The following is a 21,236-nucleotide window of genomic DNA, read 5'->3' as shown; positions in this document are numbered from 1 at the left end:
ATTCTATGTAGTGCACAACACGTTAAGCATCGATTCTGTATTACAATGACACCAAAATGGGGTGAAACAGCAGGTACACATGTAAGTGCACTTAGGCGTTATTGAATAACTTGGCAGCTCAGTGTTCAAGTGCATGACTACAAGGGGGCACTGACATGGGAGCAGCATGGGTGTGTCCCCAAGCAACAGGTTACGATGTCAGCTCTAGGATCTCCAACCCATGAACAAGGCCATGTGCTAGACTTGGTGTTCTGCAAAGGGGTCGATATCTTTGAACACAAGGCTGGTGGAATCGTGGACTAATTATTTTCTAATCAAATTTTCTATTAAAGACTACATAAGACAGATGGGTCCAACCAAAGTTTGGAAGGAAATTCAAATCTGACTGCTGATAACTTCCTAGAGGCCTTGTACAAGGCATTGTCAGAACAGGTTGATATCTGGAACGCATGCTTAGCAATGGCATTATAAAAATCGGCCCCTCTAAAGAAGGTCCTATGCTCTATGCACAAAATGTTCCTCATGGTTCTCCCCAGAACTATGGGTCCTAAGCATCAAGGATGCTAACTTGAAAGAAAATGGCGAAAATTTCACTTAGATGAAGACAGGCTCAACTGTAAGAAACGCATGGCAATCTACCACAGGCCTTAGCAGACGAAAAATAATGCTTCTCTCAACAGATTGACCAAGTTGCAGCTACTTAAAATAGTAAACAGCCCACTGCAAACCCCATAACAGAACTAGCCTTCCTAGTCACAACTAACCAGCAATGATTTTGCCACATACTTTGCAAACAAAATTAAAGGTCTCCATCAGGACCTACAGACAATCCTATTAAAGCTCCCACCAGCTAATGAGAACAATCCCTCTCCCCTACCTGGTTGGACTCATTAAACTAGGTCACAGAGGAAGCTCTTGATAAAATCCTGAAAGGTCTATGGCCCACTACCTGCCCTCTTGACCCCTGCCCAGCAAAGGCAGTACAATGACAAGCATAGGCCTCACCCAAGGGGCCACTAAAATTGTTAACTGCCAACTAAAAAGAGCTATGATGTGCCCCCTACTGAAAAAGAGCTCCAGGACAAGCACATATACCTTTCTTGGCAAAAAACAAACAGTCTGCATTCAACTCAATGACTGATTAATTGAAAATAGTTGGCTAGACCCATGTCAATTTGGCTTCAGACCTGGGTATGGGACAGAGACAGTTCTTGAGTCCCTTCTTGATGATCTGCACAGAAACTTTTATGGGATCTACCCGTACTCTCGTCCACGCTCTCATTACCTCTCGCCTTGACTACTGCAACCTACTCCTCACTGGCCTCCCACTTAGCCATCTATCCCCCCTTCAATCCGTTCAGAACTCTGCTGCACATCTCATATTCCGCCAGAACCGATATACTCATATCACCCCCTTCCTCAGGTCACTTCACTGGCTTCCAATCAGATACCGCATACAGTTCAAGCTTCTCCTTCTTACCTACAAATGCACTCAGTCTGCAGCCCCTCATTACCTCTCTACCCTCACTTCCCCTTACGTTCCCGCCCATAACCTCCGCTCACAGGACAAATCCCTCCTCTCAGTACCCTTCTCCACCACCGCCAACTCCAGGCTCCGCTCATTCTGCCTCACCTCACCCTATGCTTGGAATAAACTTCCTGAGCCCTTACGCCAAGCCCCCTCCCTACCCATCTTCAAATCTTTGCTCAAAGCCCACCTCTTCGATGTTGCTTTCGGCACCTAACCCTTTATACCTTTCAGGAAATCTAGACTGCCCCTATTTGACTGACTGTACATTTGTCCTTTAGATTGTAAGCTCCTTTGAGCAGGGACTGTCCTTCTATGTTAAATTGTACAGCGCTGCGTAACCCTAGTAGCGCTTTAGAAATGTCAAGTAGTAGTAGTAGTAGTATATACCTCGATTCTAGTGTTGCTGGATTTCTCAGCAGCCTTCGACACTGTGGATCATAATATCATGCTTACAAGACTGGCAGAAACAGGTATCAGTGGCACAGTATTTACATGGTTCAAATCCTGTCAGACAGACAACAATCAAATCTGTTCAACAACAGCACTGAACTATGGGATGCTTCAGTCAATGGACACAAAATTCAGTATCAATGCTGATGATGTGCAATTACTCATACCCACTGAAGCAGATCTAGCCACAGCCTTGAGCAAACTGACTGACTGCCTGTGTAACCGCAACTCAGGAATGGGCAAACAACATCAAACTCCGCCCGAACCCAAGCAAAACAGATTCTCTGGATACCTAACACAAGTGGACAAATACCTGACTTCAAAATACCTTTTCAGAAGTATAAACTTCCCCTAAAACCACAGGTCAGAAATCACTACTAGATTCATCATTCACTCTGATCCCACAAATTCAAACAACCTTTAAAAATTGTCTGTATCACCTGCGGCAGCTACAAAATCTCTTTCCATGCATTGGTAAGACGAGTCTTACCATGGTGGTCCATGCCAGGATAGCATCATGACTAGACTACTGTAATGCCCTGTACACTGGTCAAACCAAAAAGAGTTTGCATCAGCTCCAAGTAATTCAGAATGCTGCAGCACGACTGAGAGAAGGCTGCAAGCAGCATAACCACACCACACCCTTCCTGCAAAAACTACAATGGTTACCAGTACCTTGCAGAGCAAATTTAAAAGTCTATGTTTGTTTTTCAAGGTCCTCAGAGTACTTAAAGAATAAGTTAGCCCTTTACACACCTTGGAGATCTCTGAGGTCCTCTCAAGGAGCATCACTATCTATACCCTCATCAAAAGAAATTGTACAATGTGAATCCTACCAGTGAGCCTTCTCAGGAATAGCTCCCACGCTCTGGAATTTACTCCCAGAGAGGCTATGTCTAACTACCTCTACTTCAGAAAGCAGGTGAAAGCCTGGCTCTTCTCCCAAGCCTTTAATACACAGTGTGACTGATATACCAATCTACACCTGGACTAGCTAGCTACACACACTAACTCTAGATCAATTCTTTATATCTTGTTTAACTATACAAAGAACTTGCCTTGAGTTTAGCCACCCATCAATTTATCCCAACTGACTCTGTATCACCCATCTTGTCCCCATCTATATATTTGCACTTGGCCCCTTGGCTACATGGTAAGCTGTATTGTAGAAAAGCATTAGCATAATATCTATGCTATTTGAATGTTCTAATGTATGCTAATTAGATGTTTCATTAGTATTATGCTGACATCATATTATATCTCTGTTATTTGAATTTCAGTACTATTACATGTGTACATTTTTGATACTGTTTCATAGTATGATCTGATAGTTCTTTGAGTCTGTGTGACTATCAGAACTATTGGCTTCCTTGAGTGTGGCTTCTCTTTGCTGCCTCGCAGAAGCTGTCTGCCTAGGCAATTGCTTAGTTTGTCTAACGTTTGAAAATTCTGCACTTGATGTAATAAACCACATGTTAGAGCCATGCACTGAAACTCAGGTGCTAATGCACGCGTAAAGACAATTTTCTTCTCAATGCTGTAACCAAACTGCATGCAAATTATTTGAGCGTAAAAACATGCGCCATCATGGGAGAGCATGCAGTCACCACTGAAACACACACACACTGGCATGTGTTAGCACCACAATCAATATTTTGAGCACAAAAAAATTTGTATCAAAACCTGGATCTGCATGGCCATACACTATATGTGAGTGCGTGTCTGGAATGACAATTTCACGCATGCATGCTAGTGGTTTAGTACAGGGGTTCTCAACCCAGTCCTCGGGACAGAACTAGCTGGTCAGTTTTTCAGGATACTCACCATGAGAAACATTTGCATACCATGGAGATAAGGCAGGTAAATCTATCTCATGCATTTTCGTTGTGGGTATCCAACAACCTGACCGGCTAAGTGTGTCCCAAGGAGATCCTCTGGTTTAGTCTCATTTAAATTTCTGCAGTCAAAAACTGTATCCATTATTTCACAGCCATGGCGTCTCCCCCTTAACCTTGAATTTGGCGATCTGATCATCTCAGTATAATGTTTTGTGCAGATTGTGATATGAAATAACACACTGTACATACCAGGCTGTTTCATGTAAAACCCAGGATCACACACAGCTTGCCTCTGGCACAGGTCACAATCTTCTCCTTTCGGCTCTGTGCAGTAAAAGCCACTCTGACAACTACACACAGTGTTTCTGAAGTATGTGCAGCTCTGCTTTTCACTCATTCCCATCCCTGCAAGGATCAGACAGATGTTACATATGAAAAAGCATCAATTTCACAAACTTTCTGATGTTAGGGTTGCTAACTAGTTCCACATTCAAAGGACACACTGACCAAGCTCTGGTTTTACCCTACTGCATACAATGGCATATTTAACACACCAGCTGCCCTTAGAATGGACAATTGGCCACCCTTTCTGAATGTGTGCCCAGCTGGCCTGGGGTAGGGGGCTGAAGTTTCCCTCGGGTGCTGCACTGGCTGGTCATCCTAGAATAGTGAGGTTGCCAATGGAGCTGCTTTCAGTGACGGAGGGACACTGAGGGCAGAATGGTCCTCTCTAGGCCGTTGCCTACTCTAGCTATTGAGAAATTCAGCCTGACTGCTTGCTAGGATGCACAGTTCATTTTTTCTTTAAAAACAAAAAAAAGCTGCTTTAAAAGAAATTATGCATATAGCAGTACCTAAAAAGGGTTGGATTAGCCCAGCTTCTAAAATTACAACGAACTGGGGACAGCTTGATGACAGTTCAATATGCTGCCATACAGAGGATGTGGATTTCAACCCCAGTTCTGTTTTCTCCTTAGCGCCACCCCCAGGGCTGGGGATGTGGCCAATCAGCACTGATGTTCCTGAGGAAAGGGAGGTTCCAGCTAGCTAAGAGTATACTCAGTGCTGGGTTTCAGAGGGAACCATGATCCATGACTGGCACTGTGATGGCTGGACCAGGTAGGAGGATTTTCGAAAAAGAAAGCAAACCTTATTGACTTTGTTAAACAGTGGTTCACATGGTCAAATGTTTTGGTTTATGATGCTGTGATACATTTCATCCCCTGAGGAAGCCATTTTTATAGCGAACTGGGGCCCAAGTTGGGAATTACTGAAGAGTGTCTGAGTCAACAGTTGTAAAAAATGAAAATGATCCTTGCAACCTTGGGCAAATCACGTAGGGGCCCTTTTTCTAAGCCACACTAAAAAGTAGATTACCCACATGCGGAGACTACTTTTAGAGCAGCGGTAAAATGGTGGCAATTTTGGGTTTCTCCCCATTAATGGCTGCACACTAATTTCCCAATTAGCCATTAGCATGGGAGCCCTTACCGCCACCTATTTACTAAGCAGTAAGGGCTCCCGCGTTGATCGGCAGCACACAGTGATTTGCCGATTAGCGCAGGGCACGTCTACTCTCTGCCCCCAAACATGCCCCTGCACTAAAAAATATTTTACATTTTTTAGCATGGGATTGGTGCATGACGATCCCGGAACTATCACGGGATGCCTGAGTGTGGCCTACGGTAGTGCCTTTTAGCATATGTGCTTACCGCAGCTTAAAAAAGGGCCCCTTAATCTTTATCACCGCAGGTACACACTAAGAGGCCCTTTAACTAAGCTGCGTTAGATGCTAATGCGTGCCTAACACAGCCAAAGTGGTCTAAAGCGGGACACGCTAAAGCGTTCCATAGTTTAGCCATATACGCGCACTAAGCAAACGGTAATTATTTTTTTGAGGGGGCACATCAGGGGGAGAGAGTGGGCATTCCTGCACTAACAAGATACATCTACACTTCTGTATACTAACTGGTTATCACACAATTAACGCAGGAGCCCTTACTGCCTCCTAAACATGTGGCGGTAGTGCTCAGAGGTAATTTCTTTAAATGGTCACACGCTAATGGTAATATTGGCGCACAGCCATGACCTTAGTGAACAGGAATGACCCTCATCAATGTGCGTTAAAGCCATTTGTTACCATATGTAATGGAAGTGAATTTTAAAGATTGTTTTTCAGCTCTGTTTTGACCAACCAGTGCACTCGGGGTCTGTATTGTTGATTAGAAGTAATTCTGTTTAAGAACGATTGTTTAACTTTGATTGTGTGAAAATAAGTTGGAATGCAGGAGATAAGACACAGCTCTAATTAATTTGGTATATGAAGGGGAGTATGGCGCTTGCTTTCCGGCTCCAGCCTGGCCACCTGGAGTTGGAGAGCATGTGACCACGTTCCCACAGTATGGCTTGTTTACCTAAACAGAGAAGCATTCTGTAATTTTCGCTTAGCTCTGAACAGTGAAATCGGGAGCTCATCTGTGAGTAACATACATACTGCGCAGAGGATCTGTTCCTGGTCTAAAAAGCTCCTTGCTTTCGCTGTAACGCCCCCCCCCCCAGCTGATGATAAGAGCCTGGATGATGTAAGGACCAGTGATGATTGTATGTATAGTGTATTAATGCTTCCTTTTGTGATATAATGATTGTTTAGCTAATCATTGTATATACCTTAATCATTGTAGAATCTAGCACTTCTAATAAAGGTTTCATTTACCTAATACGAATCAAAAAGAATCCACAGTAATTATTGAGTAGTCTGAGTCAGAGAGACAAGCTGTAAATTCATAGCAGTGCACCATATCTTAGTAAAAGGGTCGCTTAGAGGGTAAGACCTCCAGGGACAGGAAAATAATATCTACTATACCTGAATGTAATTTGCCTTTAGCTACCACTGAAAAGGCATGAATTAAAGAGATAATTCAATTCTCTGATCTGGCTAGATGTGAGAGCTGAATATGGCAAAATGCTGATGAATCTTAGAAATATTTGAATACTAGAAGGGTGATCACTATTTTGAAAAAAAATGATGCATTCTGTAGCATCCAAGGCAAGCTTTTGTCAACTTCTGGTTGATTGTGATACTTTATTTTCACCATTTGCTGGTCAATATTCATAAACCTGGTAAAAGTAGGTAAAAGCAAATTCATAAAGATGACCCCCTATTTTCATACTGAGAAAAATATCCAGGTAATGTTTGAAAATACCTGTAAATGGCATGCCATGTGTCATGTAAAGAATGCAAATCCTTTCACTACTAAGGTGTTGATATCCCAGTGACATGCATACACTAGGCTGGGGTGATGGTGTTTCTCAGAAAGTTTACATGGTTGTGATAGCTCCTGTCCTAAGGACACTGTTACCGTGTGTGCACACATAATGCTGTAATGCCAAAAACTCCCTAATTTAAATGTAAGATATATGCATATAGGCAGTGGCGTACCTAGGGTAGTTGACACCCGGGGCCGGTCATTTTTTAACACCCCCCCCACCCCCCAAATCCAGTACTAGGCATGCCGAGAATACAAAACACTCAGGACCTATAGAGCAATTCTACCATACCATAAGCAGTCATTTCTACGAGTCACACAAGGAAAAGGAAAGCATCTTAAACACTACAGTGAGCACTAGAACATCAATTCACCTATTGTAAAACGAAACCAGACAGAATAGTACAGATTGTAGATCCTGCACAGTCAATGCCAACTAAAAGCCATGTCTTTTTCACAAACACAGATACACCCTAATCCACTATAGAATAAGTAATCATAACTTTCTATTTAGACAAAAATTAAACTGAACCCCCACTGCCAGACTCTGCATACAATGCAACACCACAGAAACAGAAACTGTCCCCTAGTACTGTGCAAAATATAAAGACAGCAGATGTAAATTTGAAAAAACTAACAAGTACCAATCACCACTTTACAAATTAACAAATAGAAATAAAACAAATATAGAAAATAAAATAATACCATTTTATTGGACTAATACATTTAGCTTTCAGAGGCCCAAAACATCCTTCCTCAGGTCAATACAGTATAGTGCTATTACAATATCCTATCCGGACCTGAGGAAGGGGGTTTTGTTCTCCGAAAGTTAGCCAAAATGTATTAAAATTAGTCTAATAAAAGATTACATTGTTTACATGTTCTATTATAAACATTACACACAGCTACAATACTACTTTATCCTAAAGCAAAAAAAATAAAAATATATATTTTATTTACAGTTTGTTGTCTCTGGTTTCTGCTTTCCTCATCTTCTTTTCACTGTCTTCCTTCCATCCAGCATCTGTCTTTGTTCTCTCTCTGCCATCCAGTGTCTGCCCTCTCTGCTGTTCCCTCTATCCAATGTCTGCCCTCTCTCCCTGCCCCTTCAATCCACCATTTGCCCTCCCTCTCCCATCCATCCAGGTCTGCCCTCCCTCTCGCTCCCCCTTCCATCTAGGATCTGTCCCCTCTCTCTCTCTGCCCCTTTTTTTCAGCCCCCAGTTCCAGCCCCCTTCTCCCCTCTGAACACCCCCACCCCAGTCCCCTTCTCCCCTCCCCTTCTACTGTCTGAGACCCCCACCCAGTCCCCTTCTCCCCTCCCCCTCCCCTGTCTGAGACCCCCACCCCAGTCCCCTTCTCCCCTCCCCTTTTCCCCTCTGAACACCCCCACCCCAGTCCCCTTCTCCCCTCCCCTTCTCCCGTCTGAGATCCCACTCCAGTCCCCTTCTCCCCTCCCCTGTTCTGAGACCCCCACCCCAGTCCCCTTCTCCCCTCCCGTCTGAGATCCCCACCCCAGTCCCCTTCTCCCCTCTGAGATCCCCACCCCAGTCCCCTTCTTCCCTCCCCTTTTCCCCTCTAAGACCCCCACCCCAGTCCCCTTCTCCCCTCCCCTTTTCCCCTCTGAGACCCCCACCCCAGTCCCCTTCTCCCCTCCCCTTTTCCCCTCTGAGACCACCACCCCAGTCCCCTTCTCTCCTCTGAACACCCCCACCCCAGTCCCCTTCTCCCCTCCCCTGTCTGAGACCCCCACCCCAGTCCCCTTCTCCCCTCTGAACACCCCCACCCGAGTCCCTTTCGCCCCTCTCCTTCCCCACCTCAGTCCTGTTAAAACCGGCGAAGCAGCGTCGTAGGCAGCGCCTCGTGCCCGGCTTGTAAAAAAAAAAATCAAATCTCCTTCCTTCTCCTCGTCTTGACGTCGACTCGGGCCTTCCAATCAAATTGATTGGAAGGCCCGAGTCGACGTCAAGTCGAGGAGGAGAAGGAGGAAGGAGATTTGATTTTTTTTTTTTTACAAGAAGGGCACGAGGCGCTGCGTGCGACGCTGCTTCGCCGGTTTTTTAAATGTGCGGCGCCGCAGGAACGGCCACGGGAGGCGGTGGGAGCGGAGCACCCCCCCCCCCCCACTGGCACCCGGGGCAGACCGCCCCCACCTTGGTACGCCACTGCATATAGGACTAATGAATAGGGGAACCAGCCCTTTGCATGACAGCTCCATGTTCAGGATACAAAGCTAACTGGCATGCTACCAACTGCACATGGATAACCGTTCACATATCGTGCAAACTGACAGTGATGTAGAAAAGTGCAGGATGCATACTGTATGGAGTTAATGTAATGCACCTAATTACTGATAGGAAAACACAGCCAGGCGGAGGAAAATGGACTAGAGCCTGCTGCCTGACCTGTATCCCAAACTCTATGTTCAGTATTTCACACTACAGGACCCAGGCGAGTCATTTATCTCTCCACTGCCTCAAGACCATGGGCCAGGATCATTTGTGATTGCAATTACCTGTCACGTACTAAACTTATGAACAAAAATCAACTGCACAGTAATAATTCACAGAGAGGCCCATTAAAAGTTGCCAGAACCACATTTTAGTTGCAAAAATTAATACATAGTAACTGCAAAGCTTCTGCAGTAACTTGGGGGGGGGGGGGGGGGGGTGTCCAGCATCTTCCCAAAACGTTACTGCAGAAAAAAAAGCATTTATTGTGGGTTAGATGCCGTGCAGATAGTGTGGATGTACTTAACATTGCCTACTAACATCTCACTGAGGGGACCTTTCAATAAGCAGCGACAGGGCTAACACGCGGGTAGAGCGCACCAAATTGAAATTAGCGTTGGGATGGTGCGGGCGCCCAGCAGTAATTTCAAAGTTGGCACATGCAGTTTCCCCTGGTACAAAATAAGTTTCTATTTTCTACCATGGTAGTATTCTTAGTGATAATCAGCAGCGCGGCCACACTGGCACGTGCTGCCTGATTACTGCACGAGTAGCATGTGAGCCCTTACCATTAGGTCAATGGGTGGCAGTAAGAGCTCAGCCAGTAAATAGCCGTGTGCTACTTTTAATTTTAGCACATGGCCATTTACTGCCCCATAAAAAATGCCCTTTTCCCAGCTGCGGTGAAAAATGACCCAACACTCGCTAATTTCACGCGTCCAAACTACCTCAGGCCACTTTTTACCGCAGCTTAGTAAAAAGGCCATTAAGTGATCTGATCTGCATTACTTGCCATGGTAGCAGTGTGCATTAAATTACTGTACGCTTACCGCAAAGCACAGTCCAGACCTATTCCCTGTCCCTTTTCCACACTATGCTTTTATAAGAAATACCTTTATTATGCCACTCAACAATATAACAATAATGAATACGACAAAAAATGTATATTATGCAAAATGACCTTAAAATGTAATAAGAGTAAGGTGACTGAAGATTTTTTTATGTTATAATCCCATTTTATCTCCAAAAAATAACTGCAAAAATCCTCCCCTCTTCCCCACTCTTATATCCAACTCAAGATCCATTCCCTATACCCCCAAAAATAATGTCCTGAGCTTACACCTCCAAATCATTTAACAAAGCTGATCAAATGCACATTGTTAATGTACTCAAATAAGGATCTCAGAGTTTTAGGAAACACTTTCCAGAGCGCAAACTTGAAGTATCAAGAGTCTCTCCATATGTATCAATTCATGCATCTGAATGCATCACTGTAATAAGGTCGGAGGCTGGTCCTTGATCCATTGCAACGGGACACAACATTTAGCCACCAAGCACGCTTTGTGCAGAAACAAGGAGCAGACACATTCCCCTTCCACAATGGAAAGTACAAGAAAAGGGGGTCTGCTCCTTCCACAATCACGCAAACAGAAAACAATACAAAGTGGAGGAAAAAAAACAAATCCAAGTGACCAGCCAAACACAGCAGTGAGAGCTCCAAACAAGTTTATTAGGACCCAATACGGTCCGTGTTTCGGCAAAAAGCCTTCCTCAGTGGTCAATAGTTCCTTTGCAGAATGTATAATCAACTGTGCGTGCTAGGAAAGCACAAATATAATGTCACTGAAATCCGTGGAAATGGACACTGCCAGTGCAAAAAGTAAAAACTTCCACAATGTCATCCATGATGTTAACAAGCTTCCGTGGGGGGTTGTCACAAAATTTCAGTCAAACATTTGGCCCAAATACGACCACAGCGTATTCCAAAAGTTCAAAATCATAGGGCACTCCCATATACAGTGTTTGTATGTGGCTTCCACAGTTTTACATTTAGGACATTGTCCATCTGTAGGATGTTCCATTTTTCTTGCCCAGTATGGGTGGATATAAAGTGGAAGTAGAAATTTCTAATGAAGCTCTTGGGGTTGCTCACTTTCTGCTAATACAGATCCACTCTTTAAGCTGTTTTGGAGCTCCTCCACTGAATAGCTGGCAAATTCTTGAGTCTACGTTTCCACTACCCAATGAAATACAGAAAAGTCCTATACACTCTGCACTTTAAACTAGAATGTGGTAAGTGGAAAGGCATTGCTGATAACAGTTGGTGTGTGCTAATTCATACATCCAGTGCTTAGCGCATTCTAATAAAATGCCACCTAGATGTTTTCAAACCACTAAGAGATGCAGTTATCAACGATGGCTACCATTATGACATGTTATTTTACCACTAACAATGAACAGGTCCCATTTTATGCAAGAAGGCAATGTTGATAACTTCCCTCCTTAATTAAAGAAGAAAGAAATGTCCTTAGAAATCAAAATCACTACTATATGTAATAAATCAAGCCATTGTGACATCACTGATGATCTTGGCTCTTAGGCATTGGTGGAATGAGGCATTATGACATCACAATATCAGCTCTGGTTACCAAAGACTGAAACTCTTTTCACTGTGCCAATGAACAAAACTCAGGCACTATTCTGAATAGCCCCATAAAAATACTGCCGAAACAGTGCAGAAGAACAACACCCTAATACTTGTACTTGCCGCAAGCGCAGAAGAGTTCAGCAACAAGCTCAGCTCTTGTGCGCAAGCGCCTGGTAAAACCCAAACGTGAAGCACACATTGGCGTCTGTTTTCTGCAGCCTAAATATAAGCATTTAAAATTTTGTTTTCTGGACATTTATATTTAGATTCAAGTAACAGGTGCCAATGTGTGCTTTGGGCTTTTTTGAAAGCATGGCCACTTTAAATTTAGACACAGGACGAGAACGCTAATGTGTGCGCTTTTCAGCTCTGTTGTTTCTCACAACCAGTGCTCAAAGGCTTGCATGGGCTTCCTTCTGCTTCCAAAAGCAATCAAAACCGGTACATTTTGCAGAAAGACGCATGAGAATCATAGGACATCCTTTCTTCCAACACCCTAACGACTGCTCAGACCTGGCGTTATTTTTTACAGCGGTAAGTCACCTTTGTTTCGGGCGCTCTTTTGTGATCATTGGGGAGGAATACAAAATGACCTCATTTAAATAAGCTTGACTACATTTGCATGCTATCTGCACTAAGGCCTGGTGTGCTCGTTTAATGCGCTAGACCTCTCTGATCATTGTGCACAGCTGGTAAGAGTCTTTTTTGATCATCGGCCCTGGGAAAGTTATCAATGTGGGCTGCTGTTAAGACATGATATTTTAATGTTTTATTTTAGCAGAGGTCCTGTTTTATGCAGTGAGACCTAGTTACTAACTACTGGGGTTAACAGTACATTAATACATCTTAACTGTATCCCAGGTTGATAAATGTTCCCCCCTCAACATCTCAAAGGCAACAGAAACTCAGCGTCAAATACCCTTAGGGAGAACAATTTTCAAAACTATTGTGTGGGTAATATGGCTTAGCTGAGAACTGCCTTTCTCGGGTCAGGAAAAAACATACACAATTTTTCACAGCACACAAACGTTTATCAGATTAATGACAATGCTCCTTGGAGGTCCGATTAGTTAGGGGAAGAAATATTATTGCCCTCAAGTCATCCTGGGATTTAACTCAGTGGCCTGCTACACCTCAGTGTTGTCAACATACCAACTGAGTTTTGGGGACAAAGAGGAGCAAAATATACATATACTCATTTTCACAGATGTCCGAGCTCGTTTGCCCCTTCGGCTGCCCACACAGAAAAGCAGTGCAAAATTTGTAGAAAATTTGAAAGTTCGTATGAATGACAAAAGTTAAGAGAAGCTACTGTATTTGGTGTATAGGCTAAAGGCACCCACATACCTTGCAATTACATGAGCTACTTGAAAACAACCCCCAATATCGCTTCTCACCTCTGTCACAAAATTTGCATTTGAAACAATCTGGGAGGCCGTTTGGATGATCCATATATGTTCCTTCCACACAGGGAACACAGGTTGTACTTGATGTTTCCGTGCAATGTCTGTAAACTCTGTTGGCTAAAATATGCAGGAGAAACACTGGGTTCATGTTAAGAAGCATCAAATATTTTTACCACTTATCTGAAATTACAGTTTCATAAAATACTGCACTGTCGATGCCTATTTCCAAAACAAAAGCCCTGGGGGAAATTAGCAAGTTGCGTTAGGGCACTAACTTGTGTTATTTGCCCTTTAATGCATGTTAAAGGGCTCTAACGCTGGGTCCGATGCCCTAATGTAATGCTAAACAAGTCACCTCACAGTACATAGTAATGCTTAAACTTCTTTATTTCTTAATACAAAAATTATATCAAATATTTATTCACCAAAACAACATATTCTACATTCGTACACTTTCACCCTCCAATCAACCACTTACACACATTAAGGCTACTAACTAATACAAAAACTCTACTGACTACACTCCAAACCCATTAGTCAAGGTATTAAATATATCAAAAACACTGCTAAATCCGCAGTACACCACTTCAATTAGTTTATGTGTCCTCTTGATATAAAGTCTTCATAGTTCCCAATAGGTACTCCTTCACACGTCACTGCAATCTTGTAATGACGTGACAAATATATAATCCCAGTGGTCAACCTTCAGTTGTTCGTATCTTAAAAGTTTTGATAGACCAACGGCGTCTCAGTCGAGTAGCATACTCAGTACCACAAGTTCTCAGCTTAATGTGCGATCAATCCATCCAGTTACTGGAACACCCCAGACTCAACACAGTCTGATGACGCTGTATAGCGAAAAGCAGACTGTGTTGAGTCTGGGGTGTTCCAGTAACTGGATGGATTGATCGCACATTAAGCTGAGAACTTGTGGTACTGAGTATGCTACTCGACTGAGACGCCGTTGGTCTATCAAAACTTTTAAGATACGAACAACTGAAGGTTGACCACTGGGATTATATATTTGTCACGTCATTACAAGATTGCAGTGACGTGTGAAGGAGTACCTATTGGGAACTATAAAGACTTTATACCAAGTGGACACATAAACTAATTGAAGTGGTGTACTGCGGATTTAGCAGTGTTTTTGATATATTTAATACCTTGGACTAATGGGTTTGGATGGTAGTCAGTAGAGTTTTTGTATTAGTTAGTAGCCTTAATGTGTGTAAGTGGTTGAATGGAGGGTGAAAGTGTACGAATGTAGAATATGTTGATTTGGTGAATAAATATTTGATATATTTTTTGTATTAAGAAATAAAGAAGTTTAAGCATAACTGGGTTAGCTCTGCATTGGAGTATATTAGGTGCAGTTATTCTGAAAAGTTGTTAGCCCATTAGAGGTTGTTGTTAGTACAGTACATAGTAATGAGATGAAAAACATGAAAATGCATTTAAAGCAGCTCATTACTATTATATTGCATAGTACATCTTGCAGTGTGTAGCAGGGGACTGATCCTCAAAGATTCATGGTAGAGGGAAACTGGCGCGCGAATCTACTGCAGAAAAATTGCCATGGCATGCTCAAAATAATGAGCTTGTTAATTCATGCCACATTAGAATCACGGCAAATCTGCTGCTCAGCGCTAAATGTGCCAACTTTCCTGTCCGTACAGAAATCCGCAGAAATGGAGAACTCTCTGATCCCACGAGGATACACAAACTAACAGAAGTAGTGGGTGATGGACCACGGGTTCAGGAAGCAAAAGAGACAATCTTGAGTGGCAAAAGTTTCTTGATAAAAGACTTGACACAACGCTGTGTTTCGGCCACAAGGCCTGCCTCAGCAGTCTTACTTTTTAGTTAGATTTACTTCAGAATTTCACATATGAAGCACTTCCAGATAAATCAGATATAAAAGTGGTCTTGACAAAGACCTTTATGGATAAAAAATGCATGTCTTCTAGTATGGTTCTGGTATATTTTTGGCCGGTTTAAATATAACCGGCTACGTCTGAATATCAACATAGCCGGTTATCTTTAAACCAGCCAAAAAACCCTGGATATTCAATACCGGTCACCGGAAACGGCCCGGCATTGAATATCTGGGTTCAGCGCTGACTGCAGGAGCCAGCCCGGGTTATCTCCCGCGGGCTGAAAATAATGGGCCCTTGTTTCTGAAACCCCAAAGACACAGGGAGGTAGAAATGACTTGCCCAAGTTCACACGCAAAGGGGGCAATTTGATAAAGGCACCAAAGATTAGGCACCCATAATATGTGTGTTAAAATAGTATTGTACAATAGCATCTGGGCACCCAGATTCCATTAAAGAACAGAACCTAAGCTGGCATTGGGGCAACCAACTTTAGGCGCCCATGCTTACACGATGTAAAAGGCAGGGGTAAATGTTAGTGCCTAAATGTTGGTACCTAGAAACGCAACTTATAGCATTCTATAAGTTTGGCACCTAACTGTATGACCCGCCCCTGACCCGCCCACATATCCCACCCACATGCATGCCCCCTTTGCTATCCTATATAATAATTCTCACCTCCAACGTTCTAATCTTGCTGCCTCAGACCATGGCTCCTTTGGAGTTGGTCTGCTAGGCTTCGTAAATCGCTGACATCACTGGACCCATTATGACACGCAACCAATGGATGCACAGGAAAACGTCAGGAGCAGGAGCCCCCCCCCCTTGCGCATCACCCAAGGCCCCCCCCCCCTCGGCACATCAAACCCCCTCCCTCCCTCCCTCCCTTACAGTTCCAGGCCCCCTCGCTTCTACTCACGCGGCGCCAGCTCCAATTTCCGGCACCGCAGGCAGCAATAAAGCATTGGCTGTCGGCTCTGCAGCCGCTCCTCTCGCCTCTCATGTCACTGCCCCTGGAGGATGACCCCGGAGGTGCGCAGCGATGTGAGAGGCGAAAGGAGCAGCTACAGAGCCGACAGCCAATGCCTGATGGCTGCCTGCGGTGCCGGAAACTGGAGCCGGCGCCATGTGAGTAGAAGCGAGGGGCCTGGAACTGTGAGGGAGGGAGGGGGGTTTGATATGCCGGGGGGGGAGGGGGGAGCGGTGGCGACCTGAGGGAAAACCTTGCTAGCACTCGTTTCATTGTGCTCAGAAACGGGCCTTTTTTACTAGTTATGCATAAAGCACTTAAGAGCTGTTCTATAAGTTAGTTGCCTAATTGCTGTTTACCCCTCTTTTGGGTACCTATCTAGCACCTAACTTGTGATGCACTATGCAGAATTGAGTAGGGTTGGGGAGAGACCATGGTAGAGGTAAGTAGTTTTAATACTCCAACCACTAAGCCATGCCATCTCCCCATGCTATCACTTGGTCTAAGCTAAATTATGTACAAATGGGTTTTGGAGCTGTGAATCTCAGAGCAACCATTTAAGGGTCATGCAAGCACACAGAGAGGCCAGGCGGCCACATTCTGGTCAAGTTCTTTTGCATAAAATAATCTGTATCATGGAAGAAGCCTCTTGAAAGCAGTGCATGTGGAATCTAATGTTGAATATATTCATTTTCACATACCTAGCGGGCACATTGGACAGCACAGGGTGCCAATTTTATACTCTCCTTGAAGGCACGTCTCCTCTCCCGTCAAAAAAGTTATGTGAATTAGCAGCATCTTTAAAAGAGAGAAGAAATACAGAATAACATTTTACCTCTTCAGGAAAGCAAAATAATTACAATTTCCCTTCCTCGTGTGGGCTAAATTGACGGGAACTCCCCAGGTTTGACCTACAGTCTCCAGACCTTTTTCCGTTCCTGGTGCTTCTGGGAGGAGGGCTTGTATCTATATTTACTTGTTACCTCATTCAGCTTCAAAACAAATATCCCGCAGGAAATTTGTAGTCTTAACCCAGTATAGAAGTTCAGGAACTGGTCTAAACCTTGGTACCAGAGCTGCGGGAGGACCTTCACACTCCCATCAATATTTGAAAGATCCTGGACATGCAAGTCCTGTGATTAACCAGATGAGTTTGGCCTTGGTGCCTTTCTCTTTTAAGCCTGTAGTTCTGGTTTATTCAGAAATTTTGACTGCCTTTTGCGAGTACACAGCCAAGTGGTTTACAATCTGATTACAAGAGATGAAGGAACAGAAACATTGGTGAACTCTTTCAAGCACATTCACCTGAAAGGTATTCTATGGATTTCACTCAATATGTAACTGGATATGAGGAATTATGAGAATTATTGATTTTGCTGGAATTAGATACAAATATATATGAAAAATATATATTGCAAAGACTTCTTGGAGCAGTATCAGAAAAACAGGTCTGACCTTCACCCTCCCCTTGAAGACCAGTGATAGATTGTAACAATAGAACTAGCTGGGTTGATACTAAAAGTCAATCATCACATCTCCAGAGTCTGCATATGGACAGCAATCACAGAGACTGGAGTTAACAAAAGACATACATTTACTTGAAACTCCCAGACCATGACCCACCTAATCTGACAAAAGAAAGTCCATCTTGTCACCAGGTCCCCCTTCCAGTGATAGGCCTGGGCTGCTCCTGCTTAGCTTTCCTGGCTTCACCATTGGCTAGAAGGCTCCAACCACCGTCCGGTCCTTGCTCTGTACTCGCTGGCTCTGGCACCCTTTCTGAATGGCAGTCACCCTTCAGTATTTTACGGCAAGCTCCAACAAAATGCACAGCAACTGCAAGGCTTCTTATAATTTATCGGTTTAATCCTTGGTCACATAGGGCACACCCTTATAGGTTCCCCTTTTCTAACATAGTCCAGCTCTCTTCTTTAGGAAGTCTTAATAAGTGTCCAGCTACTTCTGACGCTGCTTAACTACTCAGCAGTTTTTTTTTGTTACATTTGTACCCTGCGCTTTCCCACTCATGGCAGGCTCAATGTGACTTACATGGGGCAATGGAGGGTTAAGTGACTTGCCCAGAGTCACAAGGAGCTGCCTGTGCTGGGAATTGAACTCAGTTCCTCAGGACCAAAGTCCACCACCCTAACCACTAGGCCACTCCTCCACCAGATTTGCACCCTCCGTGCATTCCCTCCCACAGTCTCAAATCATTCAACAAGACAGTTTTAATTTCACTTCTCCCCACCTCCCCTTCTTCCATAATGCTCCTTTTCCTCATAGGTAATACATCAGGCTACCATCCTCCACAGGCTTCTTCTCCACTGCATCAACCTTCTTTCCCCAGTCATAAACAATTTTGGTATTGTAGCAGACAGGAAACCTTTTACTTTACCCCCTTGGGTCCGTGCTAGAGCTGAAATCTCCATACACTCCTCCTCTAGCCCCTCCACTGCCTCCATCTTATCATACTCCATAGCCTCCTCCCCACAGGGTTTCCACAGCTGCTCCTCATCACCCTGATCAGAGACCATTTCCCAATCATCCTCCCCACCCTCTAGCTCCTGCAAGTTTTGCCTAGGATGTGATGTATCCTGGGAATGGTAGTTCCTTCCCCTACTCAATATTCTGACTGGTTTCTTAGCCACTAGGGGGCAAATCTCATATATACTAGGAACCTGAGAGTGAACCTTTTTCTTCCTTAAAAATACCTCCTCCTCGAGCCCCTGACTCAGCACTCTAGCAGTCGGATCTTTCCCAGACCCCTTACAATCTACACTCAGACAAGGACTCTTAATCCTGTCAAGTATAGGTGTATAATACAGCAGATAGCCAGCCAGGAACTCTTATGATGTAATTTAAACATGTGACCAGCTACCCTGCTCCATTTTCAAAAACCAGAAGAGAACCTATCCCTGAGCTTTCACTGGATCAAATGCACCCCACCTAACTTCAGTCTATGATCCAACAAGAAATTATAAAACACTAGAACATTCTCAGTCGACCATCTTATCTCTCACTTCTCTCCTCCATAGACCCTGCCTGCTGGACGATCTACACCTCTCTGGGACAAGCCATGTTCCATTCTCAACAGATCTGCCAAAGACTTCTTTTCCAGCAACGACCTCTTCCACCACTCCAACCAGCAGCAGAAAGAATTCATCTGAACCTCAACTAAAGACAATCTAACTACCAAGAAAAGAGCTCCTCCACCACTCCAACCAGCAGCAGAAAGAATTCATCTGAACCTCAACCAAAGACAATCCAACTACCAAGAAAAGAGCTCCTCCACCACTCCAACCAGCAGCAGAAAGAATTCATCTGAACCTCAACTAAAGACAATTCAACTACCAAGAAAAGAGCTCCTCCACCACTCCAACCAGCAGCAGAAAGAATTCATCTGAACCTCAACCAAAGACAATCCAACTACCAAGAAAAGAGCTCCTCCACCACTCCAACCAGCAGCAGAAAGAATTCATCTGAACCTCAACCAAAGACCATCCAACTACCAAGAAAAGAGCTCCTCCACCACTCCAACCAGCAGCAGAAAGAATTCATCTGAACCTCAACCAAAGACCATCCAACTACCAAGAAAAGAGCTCCTCCACCACTCCAACCAGCAGCAGAAAGAATTCATCTGAACCTCAACCAAAGACCATCCAACTACCAAGAAAAGAGCTCCTTCATCACTCCAGTCAGCAGCAGAAAGAATTCACTTGAGCCTCAATCAAAGTGAGTTATTATTAATCCAGCCTAATTAATAATTCAGACTTTCGAACAATATTTATCTTGTGGCACATTTCCCTTGTGTAAAATCCCTAAAAACTGCCTTCTAACATTGTATTACCTGTACTGTAAATAAACATTATCGGTAAAAATCTGGTCTGTATATTCTGAACATATGTCCTTAAATATTATATAGTGCAGGTTAATGCATTTCCCAAAATCAACTATTTTTTTTGTTACATTTGTACCCTATGCTTTCCCACTCATGGCAGGCTCAATGTGGCTTACATGGGGCAATGGAGGGTTAAGTGACTTGCCCACAGTCACAAGGAGCTGCCTGTGTCTGAAGTGGGAACTGAAGTCCACCACCCTAACCACTAGGCCACTCCTCCACTCCACTATATCCCCTTAATCCCCTCTTTACATATATGCTCCCTGAATTTTCCAAACATAGAAGGAATCTCGGGGCTCACACTCATCAATTCCATAAACTCATTAGGAAGTATGACAAATTCCATATCTTTCCATATTTAGATCCATGAACAGTTTTCCTCATAATGAGAGAGGAGACATCAAAAACAGGAGATGGGTTAGCCACAACAAAAGGCATATCTATATAAATAAAATCCCCCCTCAAACGTTCTGAAGCTTACTCCGTGGCAGTGAAGTACTGAATTCCTGTACTCTGTGTAGGCTAGGCTATGTGGACCACTCACTCTCACCCTCACTCATAGACCCGCCCTCAGCCACGCCCCATCTGCACGTAAAAAGCAACCTCAACGTTCTAAACTTTGTGGCTTCAGAGTTCGTAAGTTCGAAGCTCTGTAACCACTTTTACAAACCATCTAACTCTGCCCCGCCCTCACGTCAAAACGTTATGACGTCGGGGGCGGGACATAATGAACACAACTACACTAACCTACTGAAGAGCCCATTGCTTCATCTGTCTTTAAACGAGGCACGCGTCGCCCCCCCCCCCAAAAAAAAAAAAATCCACCCCCCTCTCACACATGCCCGTGCACATCACCCCCCCTCCAAAAACGCCAAACCACTCCCATGCCTCCACCCGCCCAACGCCCCTCCGCTCCCCGACATACGCTCCGCCCATCCCCAGTACTAGCACGTCGGCCCCCCTCCAAAATCGCCAACCTCCCTCTACTACCCTCTCCTCCTCTTACTGGAGTCCCAGCCGCAGAACTGAAGGGCAACGTACTTCGGACATTCTGGTGCCTTCTGTTGTGTTCGCTATGAGCTCTGTGCCCTGATTGGCTGCTCCCGCCCTCAAGGGCGGGACCAG

At 44.2% G+C, this 21,236-nt stretch overlaps 1 protein-coding gene across 1 annotated transcript in view; it reads right to left on the bottom strand.

Moving 5' to 3' along the window:
• The window catches only part of TNFRSF14 (TNF receptor superfamily member 14), a 188,578-nt gene that overhangs the window by 158,687 nt on the left and 8,655 nt on the right, over nucleotides 1-21,236 (bottom strand). Inside the window, exons 2-4 of the mRNA XM_030186187.1 lie at nucleotides 16,915-17,011; nucleotides 13,361-13,486; nucleotides 4,069-4,224 (exon numbers count right to left, since the gene is read on the bottom strand). Coding sequence (XP_030042047.1) covers nucleotides 4,069-4,224; nucleotides 13,361-13,486; nucleotides 16,915-17,011 — 379 coding nt within the window. The remainder of the gene's footprint in view (nucleotides 1-4,068; nucleotides 4,225-13,360; nucleotides 13,487-16,914; nucleotides 17,012-21,236) is intronic.

The sequence above is a fragment of the Microcaecilia unicolor genome, chromosome 13 (assembly GCF_901765095.1).
Source record: "Microcaecilia unicolor chromosome 13, aMicUni1.1, whole genome shotgun sequence".
NCBI classification, from domain to species: Eukaryota; Metazoa; Chordata; class Amphibia; order Gymnophiona; family Siphonopidae; genus Microcaecilia; species Microcaecilia unicolor.
Note: the sequence above shows the minus strand (reverse complement) of the source record. Positions and strands in the feature narration are given on the sequence as shown.